Source organism: Meleagris gallopavo, chromosome 1 (assembly GCF_000146605.3).
Source record: "Meleagris gallopavo isolate NT-WF06-2002-E0010 breed Aviagen turkey brand Nicholas breeding stock chromosome 1, Turkey_5.1, whole genome shotgun sequence".
NCBI classification, from domain to species: Eukaryota; Metazoa; Chordata; class Aves; order Galliformes; family Phasianidae; genus Meleagris; species Meleagris gallopavo.
The window spans coordinates 114,119,530-114,142,399 of NC_015011.2; the positions used below are offsets into that span (position 1 = coordinate 114,119,530).

Genomic DNA, 22,870 nt, shown 5'->3' on the forward strand with positions numbered 1-22,870 from the left:
CGGGCGGCCTCTTCTGGAATTGGGCCTCGGTTCTCCATGGGCATCCCAAGGCCCTTCCCCTTCTTCCTGGATGCGATGGGGAAGCCCGGCGCGGGGCCTCAACCCCGTCCTCACCTCAGCTTCCCCAGAGGGGACTCGGGCAGCAACATGGGCGCCGCCATCTTGCCTTACCGACGGGATGTCACGTGACCCCGCGACGGAAGGGCGCAAAATCCCTTCCGGTACCCGAGCGGCTGTGGTTGGTGCGCGCCGCGTGCCCATTAGCCGCAGTTGTGGGCGGAGGTGGGGGTTGTTGTTGGCGTACGGCGTAGTGCCTTGAAAAGCGGGGCTTTGCATTTCGGTTTACAAAAGGGCTCTAAAGGAAAGGAGCCCGCTGAGTCCCTCCCATGGTTTTCTCAGCCCTGCTGAGTAAAGCGGTATATGTTGTGCTTCACGGCTGGGCTGCCTGTCCACTCAGCGGGTCATGCTGGTAGTCTATAGCTGCAGGAACTGCCTGGATTATGGGTTATAATGTGTGCCTTGCTCTGGTTTATGCTGTGACGTAGATGTGAAATACAGTTGTGCCACCAGGTGAGCTTTCAGCGTGTCTTATGGCTGATAGTAACCTGCTGTGGTACAATGTCCTGCAGAGCTGAGTGAAGTCAGATGTCCAGTGAGGCTGGGGCACACCAGGCAAGTGTACTGATGAATGTAACTGGCACCACTGACACCTTCTTGCTATTAGTGCTGAGCTGCTCTATCCATCTTTAGTATAAACACATATCACAGAATTATACAATCGCAGAATATCCTGAGAATATTCCATGAGGATTGATAAATCCAACTCCTGGCTCCAGGCAGGACCACCCAAAAATCAGGCCATGTGTCTGAGGGCATTGTCCAGATGCTTCTTGGAACACCTTGGCTTGGTGGCTTGAGCCTATGCCCACTGCCCTGGGGAGCCTGTTTCAGGGCCCAACCATACTCTAGTGAAGAACCTTATCCCAATATCCAGCTTGACCCTCCCCTGTCCATCACATGCAATCCCTTCCACTCTAGTCTGGTCCTTGTAACTTGAGAGCCGCTTTGCAGCATCCTCTCTGCTCCTAGACCCAAATATCAATTATAACGCACAGAAAGTCACAGATGTGATGTGCCAAAATGTTCAGGTTATCTGTAATCAGTTTTTTGGTGACAAACATGACAGATGCAGCATTCAGATGCAACAAATTTATAGATTTTATTCATATTTTGCATAACCATTAATAATGTATATTGTTGATTAATATCTAAATTACTGTCATAAACCACCATACAGGAACTTTCTTTGTATATCCTAGAGCTAGTATATTGCATGGACAATCCAAGAGGCTGATGGTGAAGCCTGTCAATGCAGACTAATTGTGCTCTTCATTAACAGCATAATTAGTATCTTATTATTTATTCTGAAGCTAAAAAATATTGTGACTATTATAGACAGCAGCTCTGTTTACCCACTGATCAAGGAATATTCAGACAATGACCTTTCTAGTGGGTACTTCACCATGTTGGTTGTAGATTGCCTTTTAAAATGGAGTTGAAGATGCTATTACTTTTACTGTTTACTTGTGCAGAATCTACATGTAAAACAACACATAATTTGAAGCTTTAGGTACAGAAGATGGCAGTATTGTGCATTTTAGAACTGATGAACCATACACATCCATGAATGTTTTGAAAAAACAATTATTTCAAAAAATCATATTTTATTTAGGACTTACAACTACAACTCTTCTTCATCCTTTTAGTAGAGTAAGTACGATAACAACTTTTCTTTAAACCATCTCTAGCTCAACATTGAGAAGTTCAGTCATTTCTTTCAGTAGTATCATACATCTCATTATGGCATTTTCCCAGTACACTTGGTTTTGTGTTTGAATAGTGAAAAGGAGAATCTCTTTATAAGGCAAGGCAAATAGCATCATCCATAACAGACCTTCATAATGATTCTGGAAAAAAGCTGTAATCCCAATAATTTCATTTGTGTCCATTTTGTTTATTCTCCTGAATTTACAGATGTAGCAACTGCTTGCTATACAAAAAACAGGTGCAGAGTTCCGTCCAACTTTATTGACCCAGTGCAGTGAAAGTTTTTTTGTCGGAAAGATACAAATACTACCATTCCACGTTGGCTAGATCCATTTATGTATCCAAAATAATGTAGATTTCTGGCCAGTAATTGTTAGTCCTTATACTGGGGTTGTAGAGCAGACACCTCTTCACATATGGTTTATTTTTGTGGAAAAGAATGTTTGCAGAACTCACTCTTCCACGTTTCCCAAAGAAAAATATGCCTACACCTTATGATCATAGAATCTTTTGAATTAGAAGGGACACTAAAAGGCTATCTAGTCCAACTCCCCTGCAGTGAACAGGAACACCTACAGCTCATCAGAGTGCTCAGAGCCCCATCCATCCTGACCTTGAGTGTCTGCAAGGATGGGGCTTTCACCACCCCTCTGGGCAACCTGTGCCAGTGCCTCACCACCCTTATTGCAAAAAACTTCTTTATGCCTAATCTAAATCTCCCCTCTTTTAGTTTGGAACCATTGCCCCTTGTTCTATCACAACAGATCCTGCTGAAGAGTCTGTCCCCTTCCTTCTTAGTCCCCCCTTAGACACTGAAAGGCTGCTCTCAGGTCTCCCCAGAGCCTCTTCTCCAGGCTGCACAGCCCCAGCTCTCTCAACCTGGGCGTATAGGGAAGGTGTTCCATCTCTGATCATTTTTGTATGTATATATGCTCCATCGTGAGAAGGTAGATATGAAGTACTCTGATTATACTTCATGCAGTAGAGAAACATTTCTCACACAACCTCAAATTGAATACCACATTCCCTTTAGATATATAAGCATTGATAAGGTCCCCCTTCAGTCTTCTTCAGGCTGAACATTCCCAGATCTGTCAGCCTTTCCGTCCTTCCCCACTGCACTGGAAGTTGCTTATTCCCAGTGCTAGCCCTACTGTGGGTGATCCTTAGTGCTTTTCACTGCAAAGTGCCTGTTTGAAGGCAATATATGAAAAATCTGGAGAGCAAATCCTTCCCACGCCTGCTAGCTAATGGCTATACTTCATTCTCAAGGGGTGAGTTTTTCTAGACACTGTCTACTTCTGTGAGCACTGATAAAAATTCTGTAAACACTGTAAATACTGTAAACTACTTTTCCAATACTACAGTGATAACAGTGATTATGGGCCCCATTCCACACCGAATTCCCCCCAGAGTTAACAAAAAACTCCCATTTTAAGACTTAGGCTGTACCTATAAAAGCCAGCACTGATCTTTTCGGTGCTGCTGACAGTCTTGTAGATGCTCATCTCAGCAGCTTCTGAAATCTTCAGAAGCATTGCACTCGAGGAACTGCAAAGCTCTTGTACAACTGGACTTACATTTCTCTAGGTAGATTTCCATGAGTGACTAATGCTGACAGTAGCACATTGACTCTTTCCTCATAAGAGTTGAACACAACTATTTAAGACTAAAGATTAACTTCCTCAGAGTTTAAAACTGTTAATTTGTCAAATTTGAAAACTGAGGGTAAGTTTGGCCATAGCTGTTAATTAACTTATATGATGGCTATCAATATTTTACTTTCCTGGGATTTTTCCATTTTGAAGGCATTGAAAGAAGCAGAAAAGTACATTGCTAATAAGACTGAGAAGATGGAAGAGTTTTGTTTTACCAAGTGAGATGGTCTTTAAGTCTCAGTCCTTTCTTAATTTGTTTAGGAGTCTGAATTGCAGTATGCTGTTAAGTATGCACGTACAGACTATAGATGAACTTCTGGAGGTCACAAGCACTCAAAAAAAATATACTGCTATTTTCACTCAGCAGACAAATTTGTTGAGTACAAGAAGAGAAATTTTTCTTTCCAGTAATTCAATGATATTTTTAAATTTATGATTGTGCATAGGATTCTATAGGTAATTGCTTTAAGTTGTGCCAGGTGAGGTTGGATATTAGGAAAAAAGTTCTTCTCAGAAAGAGTGGTGAGGTATTGGATCTGGCTGCCCAGGGAGTTGGTGGAGTCACTGTCCCTGGAGGAGTTCAAGAAATGTGTGGATGTGGCACTGAGGAACGTGGTTAGTGGGCATGGTGGTTGGACTAGATGGTCTTAGTGGCCTTTTCCAACACTAATGATTCTATGATTCTCCATGGCTGTCACCTGTGGCTCAACAGTAGTTGGGAAAAACAAAGTTATTTTAAAAGAGAAGCTATTAAAAATCAAGAAATTGAAAACATACTCTGTAAGCATGTAGATTGTCATTTGGTGAAGCAAATTGATGTCTTACTGATCAACCAGTGGCAAATTCAGGCATTCTCAAGCAGTGCTACATTTCCAGCCAAAATGGATGAAAAGAGGCTTGGCCGAAAGTTATGCATGCATGTAGGTTTGTTAGTGAAAACAAGGTGGCAAAATGTACATCTTCTATATTGTGCTAATATACTCTCTATCTGAAAAGTTACAGTGCTTTTTATGACAATATTAAAAAAGTGGGCAGCCTGTTGGGTGCCTTTGGCACACATCGAGGTTGCTATTCACATACATACCAATTGCAGAACACATCCCTATGAGCTCTGAGCTGAGGTGTTTATCACATTGCTCCTTCCCCTGGTTCCTCCCCTCGCCACCAGGAAAATCATCAGTCTTGCTATGTGCCAGTGTGACAAATCAGTGAAATCCACCATCCTGGATGGAAGTCAGCAGCCACGGCCAGGGAATCCAGCTGTATGCTCCAAGGCTGTTCGTGCTGAGTGCTTTGTGCCCACTGTGTACTTTGACATTGGCTCCATGTGTTTATAAGGACCGATTTCCAGCGGGGAGAGGTGATGACGCATCCCAACTGCATCATTTTCATTTGCTTGTGGGAAAACAGTGCTTTGCTTTTTGCCCATTTTCCAATGTACTGCAATATGTCCCCCAGAGGTACAATGGAGTTCAAACACTCTTTATTGAAGCAGGTGAATTTAGCATGAGGCTGATAATGCTCACAGTCTTTTTAGCTTACAAATTCTACAGAAAACTGGTAGTCTTTTTTTTTTTTAACTGTATGTTTTTTAGTGGTCTCCACTTGTTGCATGTTAATTTGAGCCATCATTAAAAATGAGTACGTCACTTTTTTGTTTTCATAGACATTGGTTGCACATCTAAGCAGATAACAAATCCAATAGTTTTGTACTCTGAGCTGGTGTCTAGAGTGAGTAAACAGCCATTCAGGAATCAGCTTGATTTAATGACTTTTAAAAGTGGGGTATCAGTTCCTTTAACAGTGACTTCTAAAAATAAGACTAAATTAGTGAAACAGTAAATTCTCAATTACCTGAAAGTCCAAATACCTTATCTAGTAAATACTGATTATTGTTTTCCATAAATTCAGTCCCACAGTTAGATAAAATGTTCTCACTGGTAGTCAATCTCATGAAGGTCTTTGGGTTTGCAGTCTCAAGACACACTTTTCTGTGCTAAAAGGCCAACTGAAAGTAATTTTAAAGAAATCTTCAATTTAGGAACTAGCCATTAATCAGCATGGCTAAAAGGGAGGGCATGCAGCAGCAGAGTGGAATAAAATAATCCTGACTTGCTGCCCAGATGGCAAAGGCTGTTCAAGTATTTGTGAGTTTCAGTTATTTCAGTTGCTGAATTCTTTCTCCTCTGCACGTACTTCTTTGTCTTTGAAAACGTTTCATTGAAAATATAATATACATCATGAATATATTGCCATACGTATGTGAGTGTACGTATACATAGCATATTGTGTAAACAAAACTAGAATATGTCTTTATGAACTATGCATACCTGCTTCCCTACGTAGACCTTCTGGTGTGCATTCTCAACATTCCAGTTGTTATTGTCATGATTCTCCAATAGGAAGAAAGCAATTCTCTGTATTTATAATAGATGTTAGCTCAAAGTGATGTCTCAGAAGCTGATTTTGTTGGTACGGTGCAGGAGCAACTGAACCATGTGTGCTGTGAGTAGTGTGTACTATCTGGCCACCAGAGCTGCAGGCTGGTAAGGTGTTGGATGGCTCAGACGTTTAGGTGCATGTGCCTGGGGGAAGAACAGGAACATATCACTGTGTAATGCTTTGCTTTATTCCAAAAAGGGAGAATTAAAAACCTATTAGACTTTTTTTTTTTTTTTTTAAACTAAAGAGAAAGGTAGTAAGTAATGAAGTAATGAAAGGAAGACATTTGTTTCTAGTGCTTGTTTATCTAAAAATAACGGGGGTTAATTATTAAACCCTTTGCTTGGTTGCTTACTTGTGCTGCTGATGCTTTAATCCTGGGTCACAGAAAGTTTAAGAGTGCTTTCCACTGGAGACTTACTTCTTTTAGCTCAGCTTTTCCATACTGAAAGGATGTTAGGAGTTCTGCTGCTTGCTTTCTCTGTAGTTTCTGTCGCTTCTGCTGAGCTCTGCAAGCCAGGTAAGTTTTGGAGCTGCTGATTCCCACTCCTCCTGAGAGAAATTTAGCTCTGAGTGTATCCCCGCATAGCGGTCAGCATCTTATGATTTTAATCTAGCTGGTTGCCTCCAGTTTGAATACGGAAACTCTGAGCATTCACTTTTCTGAGTTTGCAAATGAAGTGTAGATGTTGTTCTTACCTATTCTAATGGGGTCGTGGTAAACCTGACTGAAAATCTGCAGGGCTGCTGCATGTTTCATGCTATTAGCTTCTAGTTCTCCTAACCAGTTAATCTGCTAGGGCAACTTTAGAAGCTGTAGTTAGTAAAGTAATTAGAGAAGTAAATGATTTAAAATCCTATCTCATCTGAATATCAATACATTTACCTTTTTTCTCTTTGTGTCAGATGCACAGAATGCTTTCAAAGTACGGCTTAGTATCAAAACAGCTTTGGGAGATAATGCAGTAAGTAAAGTATCTTCACATATTGTTCCTAACTAAATATCTGTCAAAATAGAACTAATACACACTGTACATTTTCTGAAGGCTGCACGAGCAATTTGTTCTGAAGTATTAATTGTACAGCTTCTCAAGCTGTGACATTTGACCAGCCCACTCCTTAAGATGACGTTCGTTATTAAAGAGTAAAGCTTGTCTTTTCTTGAAGATAATTTTCTGTCAAAGTCCTTTTATTCTCCCCTCCTGGAAACCACTTTGTGCACGAGGGACACTGTAAATCTAAGTCTGTATTTTGGGAAAACCACTTCTGCTTGAGAGTGCTAGTTGTAAAGTCAAGTATGTCTGAGAAGATAAGCTGGAAAAGATTTTTAGGTCTTTATGAAATGGGATTTTATGTCAGGCTCTCAGACAAGCATGATCTGTAGAGATCATTCAAGCATATCTGATCAATTCCCTGCTAATGTAGGTTTCAGATTGTGCCCTTTCTTCTCTGCCTCTGGTGCACAGGCTAGTCTCATGAGGACTGAATGCTTTGTCTTAATTCGAGTCCTTTCACTTAATGTAGAACTGCTGGGATGAGTAATAGGGGGATCTAATACACAGGAGTTTGGGAAATTAGGTGGCCAAATGGTCCTTCCTGTTCTAAAGTACTATGAGATACAGAAGAACGCGGTATTTCATTTGCAGTATTGAATGTTTGCCACAAATCTGCAGCATGTTGCAGTACTCTGCATAAAATTAGATATGAAATATCTTGGACAGTCACCTGCACTGGAAGTCTAGTGTTGGATTGTTATTAGTCCTGGAAAATAAAATGCCATAGATTAGGTGTTAGAAGAGACTGGAAGTACGAGAATCACCCTCTGACCTCAGAAGCCATTCAAAGACTACCTTGAAATATTAGATAATTCAAACTAACATTAGCAGGGTACTAATTCCACTGGGAGCTTTATGAAGCAGATAAATTTAAAAGAAATAATCAAGATACATACTAAAGTACTTGTCTATGGAAATTGATATTGAAGTCAATCCTCTTGGGTGAGAGATTTTAATTAAAAAACTGTGCAAGCCTGCATTGTTTAAAAATTTATTAAAATAGTGTAATCCTGTGGCTGAAAATATGTCAAAATCATTAATGAAACTTCTTATAATAACTACTAATATTTTTTTAAACCTTGGTTCAAAACCTTAGGAAATAATAAAAATGGTTGTTCACAACAGTGCTGTTTTTTAGTGTTTTTTTAGTTCTCCATCTATAGTAAAAGAAGGGAGATCTGTTTGATCATTTATAATTTTTCTATTTTTCATCACAAGAAGCGTGTGATACAAATCCTTAATCTTAAGGGTACTTTATATTACAAGAAAAAAAAAAGACAATAACTGTGGAGCCTTTTATTGGTTTTTGGTAGATAGATAATAGTTTATTTCATTTAACAAAATGTATGTAAGACCTGAGAATGAGACGATCTAAAACTTAAACAGTGTTTTAGAACAATGTGCTGAAAGAGTTATGATGCCATACAAAATTATCCGCAGAAAATGAAGAGTTTATTAACTTCACAGCTAATAGTTCCTTTTCAGAGCCATCACAGTCTTCTTTGCAAATGACTGAAACTGAAAACTGAAACTGTTGTCAAACTGAAAATTCAGTTTAAGAATTTGGTTAACTTTGATCTTATTTTTATTTTTAGCAAACAATAGGGTAGGTAAATTTCTCATAGTATCACAATAGGAGAGAATCAGCTTGGAATATCTTGGTATGATGCTCTGCTCTTTAATTCTGTTTCGTTCATTTACAAGTCACTTCAATCTAGATAACAGCAGAAGACCCTGATACGATGATCATTTCACTTAGGACTGGCAGGATAACTCTGGTTCAGGAGCATAGAAAATAGATTAGTATAGTTTTCCAAGTGATTTAATGCATAACATGTTCTTTGTGTGACGCTAACACAAACAGACACCATTTTTTCATTTGTCCACAAGGTGGGCTGTATTTTTAGGCAGGGAGTGCCATTTCTGATGTACTAATATTGGAAATAACAGCTAAGACACAGTAAGCATCTAGCTGTTTTCATGTTACTTGGTAGTAATGGATGTACACGGCAGAGACATTGCTTGCTATGCACTGGGAGTAAACTTAAACAAAGGGAAGATGATTTATGGGACTGTGTCTCCCCAAGGATGGCGTTAAATTTACTAGCAGCTTCTACAGTGGCTGCTAGTCACTAGTTGCATTAACAGCAGACAGTTAATTCAAAAGGGCCAAAGACAACCACAGGGAGCATGTGTGACGTGTGATGCATTTCTCGTATATACGTGTAGTGCACTAAACATAAACATACCAAGTACATATACTTGATAGTGTTGCATTGCATTTGTGTCCATGTAGGCATGAAAGAGAGTGTGCTTCATCACTGTCCACCATCCATCTATTCAAATACAGATGCATTTAAAATTATGGTAAACAGTTTTATGGCTCATACCTATATTTCTTCCTCTACATTGTCTCTTTTTCTTTTAACACTACTGCTGACATTACTGTCATGTTTTCGTTAGTGACATGGGATCAAAATACAAGCTTTTAAATATTTTTATTCAAACTGTTCCTCTTTTGCTTTCAGTTTAAGCTCCCAGACTGGCATACATGACAGTGTAATTACCTCTCTTCCTTCACAAGGCAGGAGTGGTGAGTCAGAACCACGATTCCCAGAACTGCCTATGGATTTTAATGCTAGTTAAGTAGTCTATTGCTCAGTTCTGTGGTCCCTGTCTGGTCATATCTCTACCTATTTCACCCGTCTTCATCAGTTTAGGGATGATAAATATGATCGGCATGACTTTTTGCCCTTTAAATGGCTGGCTCCTTCCCTATTCAGGTTCCCAGTCTACAGAATGTCAAAGCAAAATGTGTGATGGTGTCTGGAAGTTGGATCCCTCCTTGTTTCTACAGAGAAACTGCAGCAGTTCCATACATCCAAAATCAGAATTTAAAAAGCAGAATTAAGATTTGGCATTTTCAGTTGTGTTTGCTTAGTCTACTCCTGTTTTTTGAGTGTGTTATGAAGTATGAAAAAGTAGTCCCAGGTTGTCATCAGGGTTAAGTATCCACACTATTGGATTTCTGGTTTGGATGATTACAGTGCAGATTTTTTTTAATGCTGAAAGTTAAATATTAGATTTGTGTTCTGATTGACTGAAGAAAACTGCATCGAACCTCCACTAATATCATTCCAACAAACTATTAATCTTTGTAATCTGCTGAAAAGGAGAAATTCAATCAGTGTGTCATGGTCATGGCTCTTGTTATAAAAATGTAATACGTGTAGTTTTTGCTGGTCATTAGAATTGCATATGGGAATGAAAGCCCAGGGGAACCTAGTGGAGCTTTCTCAGAAACATGAAGTGATGGCAGCATGATTTTTCAGCAAGACAACACAGAAGAGTTTTGGGAGCCTGTATTTTACTTGTTATTGAAGGACAAAGGATGCTTTTTTCTTTCTTTTGTCTCAAATTTGATGTCATAATTACTTGAGTCTATCTTCATATTATAAGAACAGCATGCAGCAATAAGGCCATAATCTGTTTCTTTTTTTTTTTTCCTTGTGTCCTGACATCCATTTCCCATAGCCTGCCTTCAACATTATCTTTTTTGTTTACTGGCAGAACTAAATGGTCTTTGAGAGTAGATTTAAACCTTCTTCAATGCAGCTCATCCACAAAAGAGGCAAAGCCATGGGTGCAGTTATGTTGGGAGAATTCTGGTAAAGAGCCTGGTCTTTGATGTAAAAAGCTTTACATTTCCAGTTTGGCCAGTGTACAGAAACATTCAATTCATTCATTTTTTTGGAAAAGTTCTTTTCACTTTGTATTGTACTTTACAACAAACGTTAGAAAAAGTTGCTTCTGCACACTAAGTACTAGGTAGGAATTTATTTTCATAACACAGTTAGTGAATTTATTAATTTTCCTGATCTATATGGTATTTCAAATTCAGTGACTCTTTTCCCCCTCTGTCCTGCCAACACTGGAGCTGAAATTGATGATTTTCCATCTTCTTTACAGTATGCCTGGGATGCGAATGAAGAGTACCTCTTCAAGGCAATGATGGCTTTTGCAATGAGAAGATACTCCAGCAAGAGCACAACTCAGTAAGCATCTACTCTGACTTGTGTTACAGCTATTAATGCTGCATGTAGCAGACCATCCTCTGCTGTACTGAGGTGTAGAAATCATTATTTACAGCTTCTAAAAGCCGAATGTGCCAGTGTGTTTCTTCAACACTCAGCTGTCTGTTAAATTTTGCACTCTCTCTCTTAAGCAGCATTCAGTCTTTGGACCAGTATCCCCTCTACTGCTCTCAGTGGGGTTGTGCTAATTTACTCTATCAGAATCTGGCTGTAAGACACAATTACCTTCTGGTAACCATGCTGAGAGGAGGAGCAGGGGTCCATCAGCCAGGTGGTACAGATCCTTGAATAAGCAGCTTTGGTGCACATTTTCTTGGTGTTCAGCTTCGGCAGTGTGCTGAGGATAAGCTGACTCAGAGGGCTGAAAGGTGGATAGCTGCACTGGTGCTGAGTTCTGCTAAGGCATATCCATCTCTAATATTATAGTGGCTGAGTTACCGAACATCAGAATGTTTCATATGTTGCAGTTCAGACATAGATCAGCCATTAATTGGTTTGGGATTAAACCTACCCTAAGGCATTGAATATTCTTCTCAGGCTTCTGATCATTGCAACTTACGAAATTAGATGCCAGATCAGCAGACCATTTAGCACGCTGTTTCTTCAGTATGTTCTTCCCTTTCTTAAACAAGAAACCTCATGAGTGTATTCCTAGAGGCTTATTATTTTTTCATTGTTTTTCAATCTAAAAGGAAAGATTTATGGCTCTGCTAGGTTAATGAGGATAAGGTTTTCAATTTACTCTCTGAAAAAACTCCTTCAGGCCATCAATGCATCAGATAAAGCATATTGCATATTATTTGCAAAGACATTAGTTATCTTTAGTCATATGATGATTATTGTGGTTGCTGTATTTTCTCTTAAATAGAAGGTGCTCTCCCCGCTTCATGTCACAGAGGTGTTTGGTTCCTTGCTGTTTTATTTGTATTCCTTGGAAGGTGTCTCATTTGAGCAAGGAGCCATTACACCAAGATTAACAAAAATAGTCAAGTATATTTCCACTTCACACCTGCAAAAATGAGATCAAGATACCAGCTAATTAAAGGTTATTATGCAGGGTTGTTTTTTGTGTTTTTTTTTTTCTTCCGCGTTTTCAGGAGAGTTTTTCTTCAGTCTCTAATCCATAAAAGCTTGCTTCTGTACATCCATTTTACTCCCAGTTCCTCCTTCTAAAATTATTGTTCTGTTCCTCCTTCTTCAAAGCCATGATGCTTTTACATGGCAAAATCCTATGTCACATGCCACTGAAATTTACCCTCTTCAAGTACTGCAGCTGTCTGCAGACTCAACTAATTTTAGTGTAGGAATGGGAAAAAGTCAAGCCAATATGACAGGAGTTAAAATTTTAATGGATGTTTTATTTACGTGTTCTGGGAAGTCACAGCATTTGTTCTCATTTAACTCCTCCCAAGACAAGTTTTCCTATGGACAGCTACGATAATGGCAGTCTTACTCTGGTTTGGAGGTAGGCTTGCATGCATCGACACTTTCCTGCTACTAAGTTTTCAAAGGAGAACTCAGTACAATATTTGCAAAAAGACAGGTATGGGCATCTTCTGCCGCTTCTGACACCATACAGGACTACTTCATGGGGTATAATTTGCCAGGGTGTATCTTGAAGGTAAAACTGATAGCTTTTTAGGACTTTCAGATACCTATAAGGTCATATGTAGACAGCCAATGTACTGCTGTGCAGCTCTGGTATCTTCTAAGAACATGAACTTAGGCAGCAGTCTGAAGATTTTCCTACTCATAAGTCTCTCCCAGATCTCATGAGACCTCAGAGTCTCCCTTCTGTGACTGAGAGCTTGTTGGCCTCCCAGTATACCCCAAATAACATGCTTGTTTCCATTACTGTAAATAACATTCCTCTTTCCTAGCACTGGCTGGCAAGAGGCATCTAGGTACAGAGAAGAGAGCGTGGTCCATCTCCAACCCCTTTGCAGTGGGAATGGCAGTAGGGGGGCACTCATCATCCAGGAGGGAATAGCAGCTTGCAGAGTGCACTGGAGCAGCACTCTCACATAACTGGTACGGACAGTGGCAGGAGCTGGCAGGATGGTGAAGAGAGAAGCAGGAGTGGGAACTTAGAGAAGATGCAAGTACCCCTCATAGTCACAAGGCAGGTAAATCCCAGACTCTACTCAACCTTGATCCCAGAGTCTTGCTATGCTTTAGACCAAGTGAAATCGTATATCTTTGGTCACTAAGAAGTTTTTCTGTTACATTGTTGGTTAGGTGGAGTTTTTAATCTAGTGAACTGTGTTTATGCTACAGGCACTTCTATAGGTAAATACCAGCAGATTTTCTTCATGAGATGTAAAAGTATCATACACACTGTATCTCAGTTTCTCTAAAGTTAATTTCTAAACTAAACTTTAATAAATCATGGAGCTGTGTTTAATGTTTGAAAGGTTTGATGAATTGTCAAGGTTGTGTGAAACATGAAAAGACACAATCCATTGAATTACTCAGTAATTATTAATGCAGATAAAATAAAAGTTTATTTTGCAGTTGAAAAATACAAATTCTTTATTTCTTGCTCTCTGTATGACCTTTTGATTCACTCTCAGCACACACATTCAGGAATTACCTGAGCCAACCTTTGATCTGTCAGTGTTAAAAGATGATCATCTACAGCCTGTTGTTAACTCTTCTTTCTCTAATCTGTGACTCATTTGAAATAATATGCATCTCTTTTGGGTCTGAGACTCGTTAATCTTTAAAGTAGAAAGAATGTGATCACTCGCATTTAAATGAAAGGGTTTGCTTTTCTGTATCTTCTTCCACTTTTTATGTAAGAAAGCTGCAGTTTTCATCATGGAGTGACCAGAAGTTCATCAGCATTATCTGTCCTCCTAAGATAGGTATTTTTGGTACTTTAAAAATATTCTGATCACTTAGAACAACAAAATAAACTTCTAGAGATAAAACTGTTGTGTCAAGATGACTTCATGGCTGCTGGTCCTAACAAGGAAGAAAACAAAGGCACATTAGAGAGAACAGATGTGCAGCATTAGGTGGGAAGAGGCTTGGCATTTTCTGGAGAGCCAGAGGTATACACCGGGGTCTCAGGGCCAGTGCTAATGGTCTCAGGGCCATCAGCTAATGGCTGCCATATGTACCCAGTGCTCTTTGAGTCTCTGGCAGCTCTCCTTATCCCTAAGTAATCTTCTAAATCTCCATAATGATCAATTATGCTGTTTCAAGCCATGGATTCTTCAGGGTTTCCTGCCCTCTCCTCACTGGTGCTCACTTGCATATAGGAAAGGAGGTCAATTTTGGACTGGGAATATTGGGACCAGGATCCTGTCATTTTGATACTACAAATATCCTAAAGCAACTGTGGCGAAAGTCTATAATCAGCTAAGGAAATAAACAAGATGTCCATATGTATGCTTACAAATACACTTAATTTGCAAAGTGCATGATAAAGTCAAGGTTTTCAAACCTAAACAGTGTAAAGGCACAGTTTTCTAATACTTCAACAAGCTTTGAGCCAAACCTAAGTTCAAATAGAATGAGAAAAAAAAGCAGACCTGCTGAAAAGGAGTGGTCCCATTGGTGCTTGTTGAACCAGTCCATTTTGGTGTTTACGCAATCCTCTTTGAACTTCTTGTGAATGGTGTTATTCTTTTTGGAGCCTGGAAGGATTTACAGCATCCAGATTCTGCTGATGAAAAGTGGCAGTGAAGCTGGGTTTTAGACGCTGATCAAGCAAGATTTTAGGCACAACAGGGAGCAGAAAGGAAGCAAAATTTCCGTATCCTAGTGTAAGCCTTGCTGCCCAATTCTGCTCCTTCTAGAGACATACTGTCCCAGTGATGACTGCCTGCTCTATGTCATACTGAAAGCCTGGGTGCTGTAGGGATGACCTCATTCTTAAGAGTCTCTTCAAGTCTCTGAGGCTGTGGTGAATTACAGCATGTTCTGCCACTCCTTATACACGAAATGCATCCTTCTGTTGGGAGAATGAGCTCTGTTCACTCCTCACTTTTTGAGAACACTTATAGAGGAATACGCACACCTATTTTCTACTTGGATCAGTTTTTGAGTGCACCACAGGAATTCCAGCTTTAAGAGCTGCGGCAGTGTGAAGATTTAGGTCCTACTGTTATAAATTCTCCTGATGGAAAACTTCCTCCGCAGATACAATTTTAGATATTCTGTGAAGTCAGCAAGAGTTTGTCAGCCACCAGCTAAAAGTAGACTCTTTTTTTTCCCCTCCTGTAAATTTTGTGCTTTGCTTTTATTTTGAGAGGAATAAATCTACTTTTATCTTCTGGCTGTTGCCAAAAAACTGATGTGAACATCTTTTAAAATCCCAGAGGATGGCTTTCCTCTTTTATCCAGGAAAATTATCTGTATTTGCAAAATTGATGTTCCAGAGAGGTAAAAGTGGGTATTTCAGCTCTGCAAAATCATTTCTTTCCATTTTATTGCATGTCTCTGTGGAATGTATACCTTTCCTGTAAATGAAAGTTTTTCCTTCCCAAACACACTGGTACCTGAACCACCACCCAAAAAAGCTTGAAGTATTTCAACAAAATATCAAGAGTGAACTACTGTGAACAAGCCATGCCTGTCCTGCCTTAACAGCTATTGTTGTTCTGAATGAAGACTGCATTCATGGGTAACATTTTCTGTCTTACATTCTTTCCAACTTTGTGCTTTCTGCTCTTCAGGCCATCACTGAAGTCCTGTTAGCAGTCATTTAATTAAGTTTGTAATTAGCCAGCAGATGGCACTACACAACAGAGCTCTGCGGCAGGTCACTGCTTGCAGTAGGGAATTTGTCACCCTGGGAAGGCTCAGAAGCTGAAGAAGAAATGTTAAAACTTGCATTTTGGTGATGGATAAATCAAACCTTGAAACCCCAGATGGTAATGGACATTACAAACATCACTGTAGCTAATTAGAAGATACAGGACAGGGCAACTTTATTTTGCTTGTGGCCAGGCAGATGGTGGGCAAAGGTGAACAAAATTTGGGCTGCTCCCTGGAAACAAAAATGGTCTTCATCCTGAGTCATGGGCTATTGGAATATCTGCTTGCTACTTGGATATAGCCAGTAAATCCGAATCCTGAGCCAAAGTCTTTGGGTTATTTGATGATGATATGGAATGATTTTTTATTTTTTTTCCATTGTTATTGCTCTAACTCTCTGTCTTTCAATTGATAACACTTTGGATATCTTTCTATGATGCAAATTATATTCTTTGCCGTGCTGTAGTAAATAGTGTCTTTATATCAGCTGCTGTGTATCACATGCGTTTAGCTGGTTTGTTTGTTGTGTGAGTAAAATTGGAATAGAAAGAACATAAGGGCACTATCTATCCTTAGTCACTATTTACTTATATTACACCTGTACTAGCATTCAATTATTTGGTCTAAATACTTATGATGATGTCATTCTGTGAGATATTTCTAATTCCAAAGAAACACACCTTAAAGATGTTCCGCTCTCTTTTTATATAGTATGCCAAGAGAAGCTTCATGCCTGTGGCCTTTTGCTGTCAACTTCACTTAAAACCAAGTGATCTTCTTTTGAAACGTATGAGATAAATATGTCATAGCACCAACCAGAGGACACAGGCCAGTGCCAGTATGATGTTTATATTTAGCTTGTTGACTCCACTCTGCACCTGACAGTGCAGAAGGATGTCAAAGAGAATAATGTCAGTTCCTTTGTTCTTCCCTCCCGGCTGGTTTCCTCTCCTTCTCTATAGAAGTGTTCCCTATGGAAGGACTGCACTCACTTGAAAATTGTATGGGACGTCAACCATGTCTAGCTCCTTAGTTGCAAAAAAAAAAAAATCTTAGTTTACTAGTGCATTTGCCCAGTGGGCAAATATGATCTTTTCACAGCCCAGATGATTAAGATGCAATTTTTTTTTTTTTTTTTTCATTTTATTACACTAAGTGTATGTCCAAGAGCAGGCAAGTTTGTAGTAAATTCAGAAATCATTTGAAGACTCACATTTGGTCTCAATAAGCTTAAATTTTTTCAGTCGTACTGAGAAATGAGAAATGCTGTGGATGATGTTTCTTTCTTGAGCATGAATGGTTATCTTTTTTCCCTCTTTATAAAGCTACTAAACATTTCAATAATTTCTGTTTCAACCATCTGCAGAATTTCCAACGTGCTGCTTTGCAATGTGACGGATCGGGTGTCATTTTGGTTTGTGGTCACAGATTCCTCCAAAAACACGACAACTGTTCCGGGAAGTGAGGTAGAGGCAGCCATCAGGTACAGTTGCTAATCCTGCAGTCTCTCCTTCCCTGCTGACTGAGGATGATTTTTCTTTGGCCACAAATGAGCTCTCTGCCTCTGTAGGGACAATCAAATCTAAGTAGTTAAAACACCAAGGAGTTAGTACTCTTTCAGGCCTGCATAGCTAGCATGATTTGTAACAGTTCCATGGAATTCAATGTATGTGAGCTTTGGCATTCTAACTACAGAAAGAGTCTCTCTTAACACTGGAGCTTTAGGTGAAAGCTAGCCATTTCCTGGAGCTGGGGCTGTAATTTTTTTGTCATGTGCATAGCAGAAACACTGCTATCATCCAGTTGCTACACTTCCCAGTGAGAGAGCCTTCTTCCCTAGATGACAGAATTCCAGCTTTCGGAGGTTTAGATTGATGTTATTTCATGTTCACTGCATGCCATGTGAACTTCTATATCAAGGTTAGTGACCACAGGCTCACTTTAGTGCTTGTCAAATGCAAGTTTTCAGATTTAATGTAGAAATAAATGTTTCCATGAGAAGGGCATGTGAACTATTCATGAGAAGAACTGGCTGTGTCCCAGCTTGGCTTAAAAAGTCTTATACTCACATAGCTTCATACTTTTTGCAGCACTTTTTGGAATGCCAGTCGTTATAGTAGCTGAGCATTACTTGTACAAAATACCGTGTGATACAAATAAGTTCACTTTCTACTCAGGATTGCATGCTCTAACCAATAAACGCAAGAGTGTAGAGCTGAAGAGGGAAAAAGAGGTAATCTGACTCCAATGGTCTATCAGAGCCACAAAAGAGGTTTATGGGGATGACTCCTACAAGCAGCATAACTCACGTATCTTTCTCGAGCACCAAGTAGAAAACAGACCTCTTTGTTTTAAGACATTCTGTACTTTGTCTCAAAAATTCATGTTACCTCCATAGAGGTGTAATGCCTAATTCTTGATGAATGAGTATGCGTTCTATTGGAAAGATTAACTTTTAAGCTTATGAGTAGATTAAACTGTTTCCTACAGAGACACCAAACAATAGCTTCATAGCATTAGTGGAGGAAGCAGATTATTCATTCACTGAAGCTCTCTAAGAGTGTTGGAATGCAGGGTTTTTTTGCATTTCTGTTTTTCTTTGAATCATTCAGAAGCATAAGCTGATTTATTTAAGTCTTTTATGTGCCCTGTTTGCTGGAGAAATTGGATGCTATTATAGCACGTTTGTTTTTTTAACTGTTGTCTTTCATCCCATAAAGAAGAATATGCTATTTAAAAATAAATAAATAAATAAACCCTGTCTAAATTAGAAAGAAGAAATAAAATAGTCTATAAAGCTACATTTTTTATTCTACTGCTTCTGATTGCAGACTTCCATACCAAACCATTATTCTAATTCTTTATACTACAATATCATGTAAGAATGCTACCCATGGACCAGGATTTTGTTTTATGAGTTTCTTTCAGAAACAAAGAACAAAGAAAACAACCTTTTCAGAGCTCTGTACGAGTCCCAAGATCTTGCATAAATATACACGAGATATTTATGAATATACAAACACATCTGCACCTGTAGTTACATGAATGTGTTTCAGCGCATAATTCTGTAACTGCAGCCATTAGATGAGGGTTAATAATGCTTACTTCAGCTGCTTACAATGAATCATTTATATTAATAAGGATGAAAATCTCTTTAACTCACAGGCAGCTTACCTTATAATGAGTCTTATAATATGCCATAGCTTTCAGCCCTCTCCAGGAGTGCTAGTTTTCCATTAAGGGTAAGAACTTCCTGCTTAAAAGATAGTCAACATTATGATTTCCAAGAAGGGAATTTGCAAGAATCTTACTTTTGTTTCCCCTATATCTTACAGGGAATATTTCTTAGGAAATACTTGCTCTGCAGTAAATCAATTGAATTGTATACAAGAAAGAGGGTGAATTTTATAGCTGCAACCAAAATCTCTCAAGACCAATATATGTAATATATTTTATCAAAACTTTGAAGCATTTTGCAAAAGCTAATGAAAGATATTGCTAAAGCCTTTCAAGGCTGCTTAGATTCAGACCTAGAAGTTATTGCAAATGCTCCAAAGTAGCGAATGTGGGTGAAGATACTGAAGATACCCATTCAAGGGTAAAAGTTGTGCTACTCATTTGAAAAAATGTATTTCTCAAATTTACAGTTTCTCATAATGGAAAAAAAATGTGGAAAATCCATTTAGGTACAACCTGTAGAGAAGGATATTTTGGCAGTGGGGATGGATTCTTCTGGACTAAAGCATAATTAGTGCCTCACAGATCTAAGAAAATCTCCAGCAGCAAGAGCAGATATATGTGCCCATAACATTTAGTATGGTTCTGTTTGAGGAACTAAGTGGCAGTGATAAAATCCTCTGAGCATTGCATGGTGGATCTACCAGTGTCATGCAGTTGTAGAATGCTGTATGAACAAGATGTCACAGCCATCATTACAGATTATTATCTTCAGCATGTAGTCCAAACCAGAAACCACTAGTTTACTTCAGATCTCATCAGTGTTTTCCAGTTTTTCAGATAAATATATATGCCAATCTGATGTTCAACACTCTGTAAGCATATGTTCTCCAGCACTTCGTCTATTAGACACTCGTCTATGGATTACTGACAAGATCTATGCTAAAGTGAAGGTCTGTGCAATCTACCAACATCATGTTAGCTTAAATTCAATCCTGCCAGACTTGAAGCACATACATGAAAGTATTTTTTTCTCCTATCTTTTTTACATATAAAATATCTTTCTAAAGAGTTGTGATGCTTTTTTTGTGTTTCTATGAAGGATGAACCGGGACAGAATCAACAGCGCCTTCCTACTGAGTGACAAAACACTGCAGTTCCTGAAGATATCCACAACCTTATCACCTCCTGTTGAGCCCTCCACACCTGTCTGGCTTATTGTATTTGGTGTTGTTCTTTCTCTCATTGTGGCTGGAATTGTTTTCCTCGTTGTTTCAGGGATTCGGAAACACAAGAAGTAAGCAGCTTAGCTTTTCTTTTGGTTTAACTGCACACTGGCAAGTTAAGTCAGGGAGGGTAGTTTTGCTTTTCAGATCCACTTCAGATTTATCCCTGATGTATCCCTGCTCCATCCATAGTTAAAGAGCCCTTGTGCTCTTTGCTGAGGGTAAGGTTTAAGTTTTATTAGCTGTGAACTAGATGCCTAAGTAATGCTAAAGTATACTGAGAAAACAAGGAGGATAAAAGCCTGATCCTAGCAGCTGTCTAAGTAGACACAACAGCTTTTCAAAGACTTTTGCTGTCATTTTTCTCAGTGTTTACCTGCTGTAGGTGAATCTCCTCTCACAGACTAGCCAAATAGCTACCAAGGGAGAGCAGACTGTCTGTGACTGCTCCCTTTCCAAGGCTATAGTGTCAAAACCTGGCATGGCTAAAATGATGCTGCTATAGTTTGAGAAACCTAAGTAGAAGACAGAATAATGATTAAGGTATGGCTGAAGAAGGCCTACCCAGTGAAATGGAACATCATTTCAGCTACCACTCACATCCTGATTATCACACTGATGAGCCTAAGGAAGCTTCATAGGTGCGTTACCAAATGTCAGTGTGAGCCTAGGTGTTTGCTGTTTGGCCGTAGGATATGAAAGAGATACTCATTTGTTTCTGCTCAGTGTCTGCCTTGTGACAGCACTGGCGAAACAGAGAAGGCCATTCATTCCTTTTGTGAGTGTGAGTCCAACCTTTGTGAGCAGGTTGGAGCAGGCCAGAGGTTATTAGGTGATATTTTTATCCCTTCATCTCTGTTGGCTCGGATCTGGGAATAAGGAATAGAAACTTTTCACTTAAGGTGAGATCCTGACTTGAGAGTGAGTAGTAGTTGAGCTACTTCTCTACAGAGTGAATAGTGATCTACCATGTCTTCAGCTACCATGAAGATTAGATTAAATGCAACATTGTGACTTCAGCAACTGAATCATAGTGGAACAGGAGAGAAATTGGAAATACAGTGCTTTTTGTTTTGTTTTGTTTTTTTAAACAACTAGATAGTACTAAAATTACTGAATGTATTGTGAACTGTATCCCCAGATATATCAGGGCAATGGAGTTACAAGTGAAAAATGTTGCTGAGATTTTTCCTTTCTGCCTTGTTATCATCCTGAAAAAGATCCCAGAAGAACAGCACTTACTGTGAGGGATAACTAGTGCTCAGAGAGAGATATATAGCCTGAGTCCTTTCAGTTATACTTGCATGTGAAAGAGTTCCATTTGTGAACCGCCTTTGCTGTTGCAGAGAGATTGGACAGATACTTAAGTCCTATTGCAGTCTTCGATGTGACATGGGCTGAGTTATTTCATCCCCAGAATCTAGGCAATCTTGTCTGTAAAACTGGAGAATAATGTTTCTTCCTGAAGCCCATACCTGCCCTCTGTGTGCCGTGTAGCGTCATGATTGTGTGACTCTGTGCAGTGTCTAGCTCAAAGGGGGTCTTTGAACATTTCACATGAATGTAATATAAATAAATTATGTTAAATATCCATGATTTTTTTTCTAGCTAAAATAATCCTTTATGCTTTATACCAGGCTAAAAGACAGCATTTTCCCTTATTGTTTTCAAACTAGCTCAACTGAGTTTTGAACAGTTTGTTACACTCCTTTCACTCCCCTCTCTGTTTCCCTACTCTGCCTTTATGCAAAGTCTTTGCTCAGGGCAGAGTTATCCACGGTTGATTTCTAACACTCCTTTCAAAGCAATGGCATCTGCAGGCAGAGCTGAGAGAGAGAAAGAGTAAAACAAGTACGTATGTGTTCCTTCTGCTCATGGAAAGACTGGGAAGGTAAAAGAGATAGTCTGGACTATTTGGCTTTTTGAAAGAAGAGAGGAGAATTTCAGAAGTGCTTATCTCTTCTTCAGGTACCAAAGTATGTGATAAGATGTAAAAAGTCTTCAGCACATTGGTAACAAGATTTCCTGGAAACCTGACCAGAGCTAACAGTTATGTTGCCTAATAAGCTGTATTGGAAATCTGGTCTGGAGGACAGTGTTGATTTGTCATAAATCTGGCATTTTGTCTTCACTAATCTTTAAAATACCAGTTAAATACCTCAATTGAAATAATTACCAAAGGATGTGCTGCAGACTGCTCGTACTCAGGTAGCAAGAAAGCACGTGATAGACCTCTAATGGAGTATCAGTAATGAGTTAGACTTGTGTGTCATTTCTTTAACTGGAAGATTTTCTTAATTAGATTTTCACTGTACATCACTGCCAACATGTGAGAATCCAGGCCCCAGCTGCTTGCAGCCTGAAGTCATTAGCAGAGCTCCATGTGATTATAGCTATTGACTTTACAGTGAGTTAGATCAGATACACTGTATCCCAATTTCATATTTGTTCTCCTTTAACAGCAATATGACACCTCCTTCTCTACTAATAGATTTGGCACATAGGCAGAGCAAGACTGTTTTTTGGGTCAGTCCCAAAGTGGTCAGGCAGTTGAAAGTGGCGATCTTTGTAGGGCCCTTCCAACTGATCCCCTTCCCTTCCCTTCCCTTCCCTTCCCTTCCCTT

General features: G+C 39.3%; 1 protein-coding gene across 1 annotated transcript in view; it reads left to right on the top strand.

Annotated features, from left to right (window-relative positions):
- The window catches only part of ACE2 (angiotensin I converting enzyme 2), a 34,095-nt gene extending 13,759 nt beyond the window's left edge, over positions 1 to 20,336 (top strand). Inside the window, exons 13-18 of the mRNA XM_019612009.2 lie at positions 3 to 282; positions 6,834 to 6,892; positions 10,952 to 11,037; positions 12,957 to 13,095; positions 17,169 to 17,326; positions 20,123 to 20,336. Coding sequence (XP_019467554.1) covers positions 3 to 282; positions 6,834 to 6,892; positions 10,952 to 11,037; positions 12,957 to 13,095; positions 17,169 to 17,326; positions 20,123 to 20,321 — 921 coding nt within the window. The 3' untranslated portion in view covers positions 20,322 to 20,336. The remainder of the gene's footprint in view (positions 1 to 2; positions 283 to 6,833; positions 6,893 to 10,951; positions 11,038 to 12,956; positions 13,096 to 17,168; positions 17,327 to 20,122) is intronic.
- Positions 20,337 to 22,870: the final 2,534 nt, after the last annotated feature.